The sequence below is a fragment of the Centruroides vittatus genome, unplaced genomic scaffold (assembly GCF_030686945.1).
Source record: "Centruroides vittatus isolate TY-2023 unplaced genomic scaffold, ASM3068694v2 contig_875, whole genome shotgun sequence".
NCBI lineage: Eukaryota > Metazoa > Arthropoda > Arachnida > Scorpiones > Buthidae > Centruroides > Centruroides vittatus.
Genome location: NW_027122567.1, coordinates 2949103 through 2963119, shown reverse-complemented (window position 1 = coordinate 2963119; position 14017 = coordinate 2949103). Strand labels below are relative to the sequence as shown.

The following is a 14017-nucleotide window of genomic DNA, read 5'->3' as shown; positions in this document are numbered from 1 at the left end:
AATAAAATATTAAATACATAATAAAAAATAAATTAAATAATTTTGTTTCGTTAATAATTTGATATATTATTTTCAGTAGGTGGCGCAGTTGGTACCTAATTCAATTTTAGTTGTTGTTATAAAGTTGTAAAAAGGAAGTGTTTAATTGAGAATTTCATGATGGATTGCGAAGAAGATGGCGAAAATGAAGCAGAAAAGATGGATGAAAGTGATAAAGAGGAAGCAGATAATAAATGTGAGGAAAAGAAGGATGTGAATTCTGAGGAAACATCAAAAAGTGAAAAGGATGACTCCAAAACAGATGATACACTAAAATCCAGTGAACAACAAGAATCAGATGAAAATATTCAGCCTTCTGATCCAAATCCTTCTCAAGGAAAAACTAAAGAACAATTAGAGGAAGAAGAAAGAGAAAAAATGCAGTATGTATTTATGTAGATCCTTGAAGTTTTACTTTAATTGATTTTCAATTCTAATTTTATTTCATTTCTATCATTAGAGTTTTAGTATCTAATTTCTCTGAAGAACAATTAAATAGATATGAAATGTACAGAAGGTCTGCATTTCCAAAAGCTGCTATTAAAAGAGTAAGTGAACTTTTTTTAATTGATCAGTCACTAATTTTGGTATATAAAAAGTACTAAAAGTAATATGTAATTCATCTATCCATTCATTCAAATTATAGTCTAATTTCACTAATAAATCGCATTATTAGTTTGAATATATATATTCACATATTTAATATCAAATATCTTCCTTTATAATTTATATAACAATAACAAAATTTACAACACTTTTCCACTTTACATTAGATGTCAATGTTAAAATAAGATTTGAAGAGCAACATTTTATATCTTTTACAGTGTTATATTCTTTTACAGCATTTTGTGAGGATCACATAACATCCCTCTATAAGCAAAAAATGGTTAATGTGAGCTTAGGCATACAGAATGGCGGCCGGAAGTGCCGCCATCTTGTTTGCACATGCAAATGTGCAAACAAGATGGCGACTGTCGAAAATAACCTAAACACGCCTAAATTTAATCGTTTTTAAAACTAAAAAATTGTTAAAACGTAAATTTGCTACTTACTTTTTCCCCTCCTTTTGGTTACTTTTCCTACTCTTGGACCAGAAACGAAAAATAAAAAAGTCATCATACTACCTATAAATTCGTTCATGGACGATGTGAATTACAAGTTTCTATACATCAGTGGTTCGAACCAAATTTGCCTGTATTGTACATAAAATTTACTCCTCTTAAGAACTGCAGTTTGATGATTCACATCACTCAACCTTTCATTGACGATAGGCAGCGTCGCCATAGAGGTTGGCACCTGCGATCCACGGCCACGTAGCCTTCCCTGTGTCGTTCATGTTGTCTTTCATGTCAGAAATCACTGTTACATATCCTTTGTTATGACAAATTTACCACGTTTAAACACATTTACACACTATAAATGCAGATTTAAATCACGTTTAAACACATTAAGCTCACATTTACACAATTTTAAACAAGTTTAACACATATTTAACACATTAACACACTTTAAACGCAAATTACAACCGCAGATACACCCTTTAAAAAACTTCTACCTCACTTACACAATGTTAGCACACCTTTTACACACTTTTATGACATTTAACACGCATTAAACACATTAATGACACGTTTATCATGTTAATTACCATTCACAAACTTTCCTTCTTGATAACTTTTGTCTTCGAGTGAATTGTACACACTTTGAAAAATACACAGACACTAAAAAAAATAAAACCCCGTACATAATCCGACTACATTGCAATCAAAATTCTAAATTCACGTTATTCCTCATGTATCCAGAACAAAATTTTTTGATGGATATTTGCATACCGATGCATCATTACTATCAGCGCCATCTACATTTCTTTTCTAAAAACACTTGCCATCGAGGCTACTGGAAGCGCCGCCATTTTGTATACCTAAGCTCACATTAACTGCAAAAATCCAAAAGGAAACATGGGTTAGGAGTAACCTTTATGAAATATCCCCCTTAAAAATTTTTTTGTGCATTGATTGATTTCTTTGACCCTTTCTATGCCATACGTTGGTCTAACTGCTGGGGTGAGCTGGTGGATGGGATGTTAATAACCAATGTGACTACCACAACTTTAAATGACTCTGATTAGAATAATCTGTATCAGTCTTGATTGGTTGTAGGTTCCCTCAATGCTCTGCCTTGTTTTCTAATAGTCTAACAACATCTTATTCAAAAATATAAAGTTTTCGACATACAGCAAATTTTATTTTTCAAACACCCATGCAAGATATCAATCATGTTTCAGAACTCCTATAGCAGTTTTTTTCTATTATAAAAAATGATAAAATCACTGTATAACCAAATATGATATATGATAAAACTATATATCATAAAACCCAAATATTACTATATTTGGTCAATAGAGGAAAAAATAACATATCCAATCACAAATACTGTAAGAAACATGATTTTATCGTTTTTTATTATAAGCAGTTGACCAAATATTACTATATTTGGTCAACTGCTGATGGTTTTCCTCCTATTGACATTTAAAAAATGAACATAAACAATGAGGAAATAGTTATACATATTAGCCCAGGATTAATTTAACTGAGTTATTTATTTTCATTATTGAAACTTAAGGTAGTACAAACAATGTTTGAGTCCTTTTTTCCCTTTAAATCCTTTTTAATTTCAATCCATGAACCACAAACAGTAGATGATTTGAAGGATATAAAGGGGAAAAAAGGACTCAAATGTTGTTTGTATTACCTTAATTTTCAATAATGAAAATAAATAACTCAATAAAGAAATAGGTTTTATTTAGTTACTATCTGTGTTATAACATTTTCATTACATATTCTTGAATAAAAATAAATAATACATTCATATTTTTCAATAAAATTCATTGTTTTTATCTCATATTTTAAAAAGATCATCACATGGAAGTTTAAGTGGCTCTGGTCATGTAACTCATTGCATTTGTTTATCTGTTTATAGTTTGTTTTATATCATTTTTCTTACTCATTCTTTAATATAATTCAATAATACATCCATATTTTTCTATAAAATTCATTTCTTTATCTCAAATTTTGTATCAGTTGCAAAATTTATAAATGGCTGTTGTCACACAGTTTTTATATACAGAATGTGATAGTCATATGGCCTCTTGCCATTCCATTATCTGTAAGTTATCTATGTATCTACATCAATTCTAATAAAATATTTAGAATTTCATTGAAAGTTTATTTATTTTCAATATAAAAACTCTATTGTACATTAGATTCATGTACTGTACATTGAACTCTATGGTACATTGGATATTGGATAACTTAATTGATTTACAGCCTCTGGTCAGACTGTAAGTAAGGGAACACACAAGATTATTATTGCTTAACAGAGAAGTGATATTTCAAGTCATTAGCTGTTATATTCTTTGGTAATTAGTCTAGAAATTTTTGCAACAGAATAGTTTCCAATTCTTGCATTTGAATATTCCCATCTGTAGTTGGAATCATTTTGGATTAATTTGGATTAAGCATAGTAATAAAATTTCTTTACATATATATCAGGTCAGTCCATAAGTCCATGGGCATTTTTATGACCTTGAGAAAAATCTTGTTTTGCTGTTAAAAATGTCAGTCTAATGTGATAATTTTTACACTGAAGTGTTAAATTGGATTTCATTCATATAATACTGTTCAGAATTGTGAACATTTCAGTTGTTTATTTTTGTTAAAATGGAAGTAACCAATGAATATAAAAGACATGTTTTATACTTTTTATTTTTAAGTGGTGAGAATGCTACAAATGCAGCCAAAAAAATAAATACTGTACATAATCAAATTGTAATTAGTGCAAGGACTGCGCAGACGTGGTTTGAAAGATGTAGAAACAATGATTTTAGTGTGGACGATAAGCTCGTACTGGAAAACTCGTTGACTTTGATGATGATGCTCTCTCTGCACTAGTTGAAGCAGAACCATCTTTAACAGTTGATGAAATTGCGGAACGTTTAAATTCATCCCATGGGACTGTTCATAAACACCTACAACAAATCAGAAAAGTTTCAAAGCTAGGAAAATGGATACCACATGAACTGTCAATAGCTAACTGACAACAATGTGTAAACATTTGCACGTCTCTTTTATCCCACATTGCTTTAGAATCTTTTCTTGGTAGGCTGGTTACTGGAGACGAAAAATGGATCCTCTATAATAATGTGACGAGAAAAAGACAATGTGTGGATCGCAACAAGCAGCCAAAACTGATTGCAAAAGGTGGGTTGCATCCAAAAAAAATTCTTTTGTCTGTTTGGTGGGATATGTCAGGTGTAATTCACTTTGAGCTGTTAGAACCTAATCATACAATTACAGCTCAAATGCATTGTGAGCAATTAGAGTGTTTAAATGAAAAATTGAAAAAAATTCGACCGTCGTTAGTGAACAGAAAGCAGGTTCTCTTGCAGCATAACAATGCCAGACCACAGGCTGCAAAAATAACTGTACAGAAACTTGAAAGCTACAACTGGGAAATTTTACCTCATCCACCATATTTGCCAGATATTGCTCCCAGTGATTATCATCTTTTTTGCAGTTTGCAGAATTTTTTAAAAGGGAAAACTTTTGAGGATGAGAACAATGTAAAAAAGGCTTTTTCTGAATATTTTGATTCAAAACCGAAATCATTTACGAAGACAGGATTAAAAAGCTACCATCAAGATGGCAAGAAATTGTACAAAATAATGGTGAATAGATTGAAATAATATTTAATTAAAAGTTTTTGCTGCTTTTTTTGTAGATAAAAATACGCACGAACTTATGGACTGACCTGATAAATGTGATTTTAGTATAAAGAACATTACTGTATGACATTTATCTGATGTAGTTTAAAGATTTAAAAAAAAAAAAAACACTGAAACTTGTTCAAAAAGGAAATGTGCCAAAGAGAAATAATTCAGTTTACACAGGTTTTACTGTATAATAAAAATTGTACATTAATTTTTTATTATATTTATTAAATATTAATTAAATCAATTATAGAATTATTATTATTATTATTATTATTATTATTATTATTCAAATTTAAATATTACTATGCTACTAAAAAAGTGAAATTACATCAAATTTTTATATTATAGAATTTCTAACCCTAATGTGTTATAATATATTCATTTACAATGATTATTTATTTACGATATCAATTTATGTTGTATCCTGTATTAGTCATGCTAGTTTTTAATACTTATATTAAAGAACACAAAACTGCAAAATGTTTAGGATATGAACAATCATCTTGGTATAATCATTTGAAAGAGAATGAATGCTGATTATCAGAGATAAAATTCAGATTCTCCATAAAAATATAGATGTTTATAAATGGAATTTAACCCCTTCTCGGTCTAATTTTTTCAGGTTGACTGACCAAAAAGTGTCAATGTTTTTTTATCATTGACATTTGGTATATAATTAATTTTGGTGAAAAATTGTAAAAAATTAGTTTTACATGTGTTTTTTCTTCTAAAAAACAAAATAATTTTATTTATTTATATTTATATTATTTTAAACCAACAAAATTCACACCTAAATGCTAATTCCAGCAGTAAATGAACAAGTAACTTTAATGCTTGAATGTTTTTGGCTGTCTTTCAGAGGCCCTCTTCAGGAAAAATGCACAAAACAGAAAAAACAGCTCTCTCTTTTCAAAAGTTTTAGCTTTCAAACATAGCTGTGTTCTGATTTTTTAAACATTTAACCGATGTTCAATACAAAGATCATTATGTAATAGAACATATGAATAAATTACTTTTTAAATAAAGCTATAAATAAATTTCATTAGTAATATAATATATGGTGTTGTAAAAGTTAGCCCGATGTTTTAACATATAAACAATGTTCAATAAAGAAAAATTGTTTCCTTTACAATGCCTAAAGCTAAATGTCTAATTACACATCAAAAATTATTGTTATACTTTGTGGCATTGTAAATAATATTGAATACTTCCATGATTGTGGAGCCGGAATATAGTCAGAGTTAATGCAACCTCCTTCATGCCAGCTATGTAAATTTCAAGAGCCTCCAACAAACGTAAGTCGTGTCGGTCAAAAGCCCTGTGTAAAAGAGTAGCTTCATCCCAACAAGGAGAAACCTTGCATTCAGTAGCATACTGGGCTAGTGCAATATTATACTTCCCCTTAGACATATATTTGTGGTCCCGTATTCTAGCCTCTGGTGATCTGTACATGGATCTGATGTGTTATATGTCTATTCAAATGTTCATCTTGCAATGGAATGAGGTACACTCCTGGTACTTTCTTGTTGTCAGACTTGTCTTTTGCATTAGATATGAGCCAAAAAATGTTCCGTTTTTTCTTATAAGTTAAGTCCAAGTTTAAATCCTTAGCAATTCTATTATAAATTTGTTGGAGGATCGGTTCGTAAGATATAATAACCCAATTGTGTTCTGCATCATTAACCCTCATGTTGGTGGTAGTTATCGTAGATAGCTGGTTGGCAGCAAGCCTGTTTATTAAGGACTGGTGGTACCTGTGTGCAGATGCTATACATTTGACGCATTTCAGTTTGTTGTAGATATCAGAAGTTTCTGAGCAATGGGAGTAAGCCCTTAAGACTAGGACCTCGAATGCCACTACCTTAAAAGGCCAAGGGTCTGCTAAGTTAGCAGGTATGAAGAGAGGAATGTATGTGGATTTGCGCGGTAAATAGATGTTAAATTTTTATTTGCCATACAAATCTTAATATCCAAGTAATTAACATGTGTGTGACTTTCCTGATCTAACTCTAGTGTTAGGCTGTAGGCATTGTTATTAAAAACTTTTAACACTTCCCCTATATCAGGTTTGGTTTTCCATATAATCAAAATATTGTCTACATACATATCCTTAGCTATACTGTGTATAGCTAAGGATGTTATCTTGTATGTTTGTTAAGACTCTTTCTTCTAATTTTCATAAGATGAATTCACACAGATCCCCAAGATAGGGCTACCCATTGCTACTCCCTTTTTTGGATGTAAGTTTTGCCATCAAAGTAGAAAAAGGAAGAATAACATATTAGATGTGTAAGTTCTAATATTTGGAAATGGAAAATTCGGCCTGTGAAAGACGGCCAAAAACGTTCAAGCATTAAAGTTACTTGTTCATTTACTGCTGGAATTAGCATTTCAGTGTGAATTTTGTCGATTTAGTATATAGTTCCAGTTTATGTATGCCAGTTTTTATGTCTGATTATATTATTTTATTAATAATTTTAATTATTTATTATTTATTTAATAATTATTAATAATATTTATAAATAAAATAATTTATTTGCCTGTTTGAAAGAAAAACTATCAAAATCAATTTATGTAGACACTTTCAGATTCCAAAATAAAACTAAATAATTTTCCTTCCAAAAATGACAAAGTAATTTCTGTAACATAATGCCATCTATTGGAGAAATCAACATAAAACAACAGTGAACACATCAGAGACATTAAAATAAAAGTTTCTAGAGCATTTGTGACAATGAATGTCAAATCCATGTGGGATCAACTGTAAACTGCGGACTTAAATGTTATTTGATTTGAAATAGCTTATCTGATTTTGTCACATATTTTATAGAACAGTATTTTTATATCAGTTGAAAATATAGATTTCCCAAATGCACTGATATGAATTTAATTTATTAGCTTTTGTTTGTATTCATTACTTCAACTCAGTACACTGGCTACTTAGATTTAAACAGTTTGAATTATTCATTTACATTTTCCTATTTACTGCAAACACTGGATACTTCATCATTGCCAGAATGTAGGAACTTTCTCATATTTACATACTATGTCATGCTTTCTCAAAATTTGTATAAAATCATCTTTTCTATTTCCATTAGTTTGACACAGTGTATAGCTTTAATTTGTTTATAATGTTTAGTGTTCTAAACTACTACAGTAGAGAGTCGTTAATCCGAATCAATTGGGGACGGGTTGTTCGGATAACCGATTATGTACGAAAAAATATATTAACTTGTCTGATGTTGAAATTTTTCTCCGTTGCGTGTCGCTTCGTGTTGAATTTTTCTCCGTTGCGTGTCGCTTCGTATTGAATTTTTCTCCGTTGCGTGTCGCTTCGTATTGAATTTTCGTGGATTTTAAGCCTAACGAAAATTTTTATAATAATAATCGAGGCTACTGTATCATTAAAAATTATTTCTTTATTTTGTACAAACAAAATAAATATATTGAAGAATATAAAAACATGAAAATTATACTTTAGAAGTAAATCTAGTATTGAAAACGTTCGATACTAGATACTAGAAAACGTTCGTTCGATTCAGCACGACACAGTCCGACTGAAAATCGTTCGGATAACTGGGGTTCGGATTAACGACTCTCTACTGTACTATGTTTTAATGACAATCAGTGTGATCAACTCTTCCATCAAACTTTTGTAGTGAAGACATTTTTAGTCTCTGTTACATTTTTTTCTTCCATCAGACCTTTGTCTATCTTTTGCAGTCACTTATCCTGTCACTTACTTGTAAATAGGTCAACATCATGAAAATTTATGGTTGTGTCAGCATTTTTATGTAATTTATTTACACAGTAAAGTTTCATTTTCTTGCTGTTTAACATGTATTTCTTTGTGTGCAAACAAAAAGAAAAGTATACAAGTGGTGCAACTGATACAGAAAGCATTTCAATATTTAACAGCAAAAATAAAAAAGAAGAAAAGATAATTAAAGTACTATCTTTAAATTATTTTAACCCATTATTTACTTAATTAAACATAATAATTTTCTGCACAAAAATGCTTATATTATGCAAGATATACTTTCATTCAACTATATGCATGCAATATACTGTAACATCAAAAATATTCCAAATTATGCTCACATAAGATGGCTCCAAAACTCTACAAGCCACAAAAAATTATTTTCATGCATTCCCTAAAGATATAAAGATGTTTGGAAAATATGCATTTACATGAACTACCAGGCCTTAGTTATGAGTAACCAGTTAAGAATATTTTTGTCTATATGATGATGATAATGAAAGAAGACAATATTATTTTAATTTATAATATCACAGTAATTCATTATGGTAATTTTAAAATATCACAAAATATTTTTATTTGAAATTAAGTGATCATATTTTTAAAAAATAATTATTCATATATTAGAAATGTAATCAATCAAACTATTTACTTCTTTTGAAGAAATTTGTAAGACTAGGACTTCTGGATTTCTTCAAAAACAGTAAATATTTTTATTAAAATATTTAAAAAAGAAAATTCAACGGTCTAATGCCACAATTTGGCTAAATCTCTAAGAATCCCTGAAAGAAATACTCAACACTACATGATATATACTCCTCATTTTCATTTGTCATTGTCCATAGATCTATTATTTTTTTTTTTAATATTTTTACTATTTTCTCTTTTATTCCCACATTTTTGCTTGTTACAATTACATTTTTTATTTAGCATACTGCCCAATATATGTTTTTTAATATATGATTTTTATATTTTTTAATAAATATATATTATCTGTATGTTTTTTTTAAATTTATACTTTTCTGATATATATATAATTTTTATGTATTATGTTATTGCTTTGTGCGTGTTTTCCATTGTCTTTTTGGGTTTTTAAACTTCTTTTGGGCTTGTTATGTACTTGGGTGGAAATCAACTGCCTGATGGCATTTCCAAAATTCAATGTAAAATAAATAAAATAAATGAATAAATATCATAATATTCAAATTTTAATTTAAAATGCTTATAATTATAATAACATTGGCAAAGTTTATTGAATTATTATTTTAGATAGATGGTCACAATTTATTAAATTACAGGTTATTTTTATTAATCTGTTTCGTGTACTAGGATTTACTCTTGGCATTTACAATATTATCTAAACTAATGTTATTTAGAAGCTAATTTAAAACTTCATATCACTAGATTCAATCAAAATAACATTTACAGAAGAACAATGATAACTTGTTAAAATCTCTATGCATGATTACCATTTGAATGATTTATGTGACTGTTTATCAACATCCTTTGATAATTTATTATTACATTATATTTTCCTTATGGTAAATTTTTATATTACAATAATTTATTATTTTTTTTTATTTTAGTTAATGCAATCTATTACTGGCTGTTCAGTTTCTCAAAATGTAGTAATTGCTGTATCTGGAATTGCTAAAGTATTTGTTGGTGAAGTAGTAGAAGAAGGTAGGAAAATTGATTTTTATTTAAATTAATTAATACTATTATCTAGTGTATTTATAAACAAAATACTTAATTTTAAAAATTCTTACACTATAGTAAGAATTTTTAAAGCAGACAAACAATATTACTTTCATAATACAATAGAATCTGAAGTAGTTAACCTGAATTTTTAACAATTATATGATTATCTCTTTTTGTTGGCCTAGCCAAACACATGATGGTTATGGTTGAAAAGGCTCTCTTAGTTTCTGCAAAGTGAAAAGGAAAAAATGAAATAAAAATGAAAATGACTCATCAAATGAAATTTCAAAATGTATAATTAAATAAATATATTTAATCTCTGATCTACTACTTAACAAATTCACTTTTATAATAACTTAGGATGTTTCTAAGCAACAAGAATTAAATTTTCTTTATCCAAATAAAAATTAATATATGATGATGTAAAATTTATAAATAAAATGATATCAGCAAAATAAACAATAATGACAAAATATATATATAATAAAAATGTATAAAAATAAATGATTTCAATGAACTCTGTATTATTTTAAATGTATTATATTAACAATTCTAGAGATTGTACTCATAAGAGAAATAGGCAACTATAAAAAATAAAAGAAAACAAATGCCTATACATGGTATGAATATTGGTAAAAGCTAATTTTTTCCACTCCTATATTATGTACAGGTGTTGGAAGAAAATATTAGTATTTGTCTGTCATGCATCCATAACACAAAATGTAAATTTCATAAATGATTTATACTACTATATTCCAATATTTCATAATTTTCCTTATTGATATTCAAAACAGAATTAATAAGAGGAATTGTATAAAAAAAATATAAAAAATTGTTATTTTTCTTTCTCATTGAGTCAAATCCATTTGTTGTGATTGTGTATATAATGAGCTTCTTTGTTAATTTATTCTAAAGTTATGTTGTTAAATATTCATTGATAAAAATTGCTATATTTACTGTTTTGTTGTTTCACTAAAAAAATTTTATGAATTAAAGCATATGACAATGATAATTGAATTTTTGAGAAATATATGAAATATTATTATTTTATTTTGTTGAAAAAATTATGGATTATTAGAAAACTGTAAATAAAATAAAAAAACTGTATTTGGAAACATGATTTTGAGGATATGGGTTCTCAAGGCAGATTTGGAGATACCAAGGCACATGTCTCCTGTTGTTTTCTGGAGAATTTTACTCAATTACTATCTAATGTTATCTAATTGAATCTTTATGTTATGTAGTGTTAGATTTATTTTTACTTTAAAGTAAAAAAAACTGATTGCTTTGATATCAAAGCAATCGGTTTTTTTGATATCAAGGTGCTTTAGCAGCACCTTGATATCAAAACAATCAGCACCATAAGCACCCATCTGGATACACTAGTCTGAAAAATATTTTTGATATAAACTGTTAGACACAAGATATTGATTATAATTTTTTATGCAGGTTGACTGTAGATATTACTACAGTCAACCTGCATAAATATATTATTATTGTTTTAATCATTGAATAAGGTAGAGGTGTGGCATATGAAGATCTGTAACCTAGTTAATTATTTTTTATTTTTTTATTACATATAAATAAAATAAAATTTAAATATTAGTTTATAATAATATAAGTTAAGCTTTAATAATAAATGTATTACTTCATTTACATGAAATAAATTCTATTACTGTTTACCCTAATTCAAGTTTCATGTAATGACACTAGTAGTTGACTGTTTAAAGCTGTTTTCGATTTTGATATTTCTTATTATGATGTGTAGTAACACTAAAAGCAAAATTCATACATGAAAGTAAAGTTTGTTCTGTACTTTTCATGGAAAAAAATTTAATCACAAGAACTGTTTACCCAGTAGTGGACCAGTGAGTTGCACGATTGTTTATGGTGGGCAACAACTGTGTTTTCCTTCATCAAGAACCTTACAAATATGACAGTTGTGAAAAGGATAAGTGATGTCAATAATAGGCATTTTGTAGAAAATACGCACCTGAAACACAGATCCCTTGTTATCTTCTACAGACATAACAATGCCTCATTATGTGGTTGACTACAAGAAAGAGTGTTGTGCAATAACTTTTTCATCACCATGAGTGAAAGAGTGTTATTCTTACATGTTATTAAGAATGGGTTTCTTTTGATGATTCCTGTGAAGATGGCTTACTTAAACCTGCTCCGATGGACTAATTATGCACGGATCTCAGCTTATACAGTCGACTACTGGAAGCAGTTGGCAATAGCTGCCCCACTCTATATTATTTATATTTTATTAAATGAGATTTGGCTTTTTAATTTACTGATGAAAATACTGAATAAAAATGAAATTACTTTTTAAGAAAAAGTAAAACTTTTGAAAATAATTAAATAAATATTAAGTAAATAAGAAAACTATTTAGTTCAAGAAATAAAAACTTTAATAAATGAAATATTTTTAATAAATTACATGACTAACCTCAGTATACAAACATTAAATTCAATAGAAAAGAATGATATACTGTAGCACATAATTAAAATACAATAAAATTTTTCGTTTTAGAATCAATCATTGTAGAGCACAAAATATATTTAAAATAAAGAGTAAGTTTGAATGAAATGTTAAAATTATAAATTTTCGTCCGAAGGCGATAATTATCTTTAATTAATTTTCTGAAGACAAAGTCCTTTCCGGAACATGGGACCACCATTTTTAAGTTCCAAACATTACACTTTTGGCGACTGACCTTTCCTTTTAGGCTACTGGCCGCCAAACAGTCCTTTAAAAACACAAACATATATCCAATTAAAAATATTAACATTTGTAAAGAAGCAGGAACTGGTAAAGTACGGACGTCTTCTATTCTCCATCATGCCTTCTTGGGGTTGGTTCGGCTTTTATCTACAACGAAATAGGCGCTGGTAAAATGTAGATGAGGAAAGCTACCCCCTGGCGACAATATTTTAAAATATTCGTATCGCCAGGGGGTAGCTTTCCTCATCTACATTTTACCAGCGCCTATTTCGTTGTAGATAAAAGCCGAACCAACCCCAAGAAGGCATGATGGAGAATAGAAGACGTCCGTACTTTACCAGTTCCTGCTTCTTTACAAATGTTAATATTTTTAATTGGATATATGTTTGTGTTTTTAAAGGACTGTTTGGCGGCCAGTAGCCTAAAAGGAAAGGTCAGTCGCCAAAAGTGTAATGTTTGGAACTTAAAAATGGTGGTCCCATGTTCCGGAAAGGACTTTGTCTTCAGAAAATTAATTAAACATAATTATCGCCATCGGACGAAAATTAACTTAACAATCTTGTCTTAAAATGATTGGTAAATAATAGGTTTATTGTTTATTTTAATAGAAATTTCATATTTAAATTAAATATAAATATAATTTGATATAAAAAGTAAAAATTGAAGTTAAATCTTAAATAAAACAAATAGAAAGAGAGAAAGAGATTTCTTTTTTTATTTTCAAACTTAAGAAATGTAAATATATATAAAAAAAAGATATTTTATTTATTAAGTGTATTTTAGCTAGCTTAGTTTACTTTGGAAATTAATAACATAATTTACTTCAAAATAAGTAAACACACTTATGAAAATTAGTTAGTGATGATTAAAAACAAATGTAAGAATTCATTGTCAGCATTCCAAAAATAAATAAAGTTTGGGTAAGTAAACATGTTGACAACATTTTGGTTAGGTTGCCTCTTGTAAATATTACAGTATTTTTAAGTGTTATAAATTTTTATTCTAAACAAAATAA

The 14017-nt window shown here is 28.3% G+C and overlaps 1 protein-coding gene across 1 annotated transcript in view; it reads left to right on the top strand.

The window, feature by feature from the left end:
* The first annotated feature begins 85 nt into the window (after positions 1–85).
* Positions 86–14017, top strand: part of Taf11 (TATA-box binding protein associated factor 11) — a 36373-nt gene continuing 22441 nt past the window's right edge. Inside the window, exons 1-3 of the mRNA XM_067279607.1 lie at positions 86–422; positions 500–587; positions 10157–10253. Of these exons, the coding sequence (XP_067135708.1) occupies positions 157–422; positions 500–587; positions 10157–10253 (451 nt within the window). The 5' untranslated portion in view covers positions 86–156. The remainder of the gene's footprint in view (positions 423–499; positions 588–10156; positions 10254–14017) is intronic.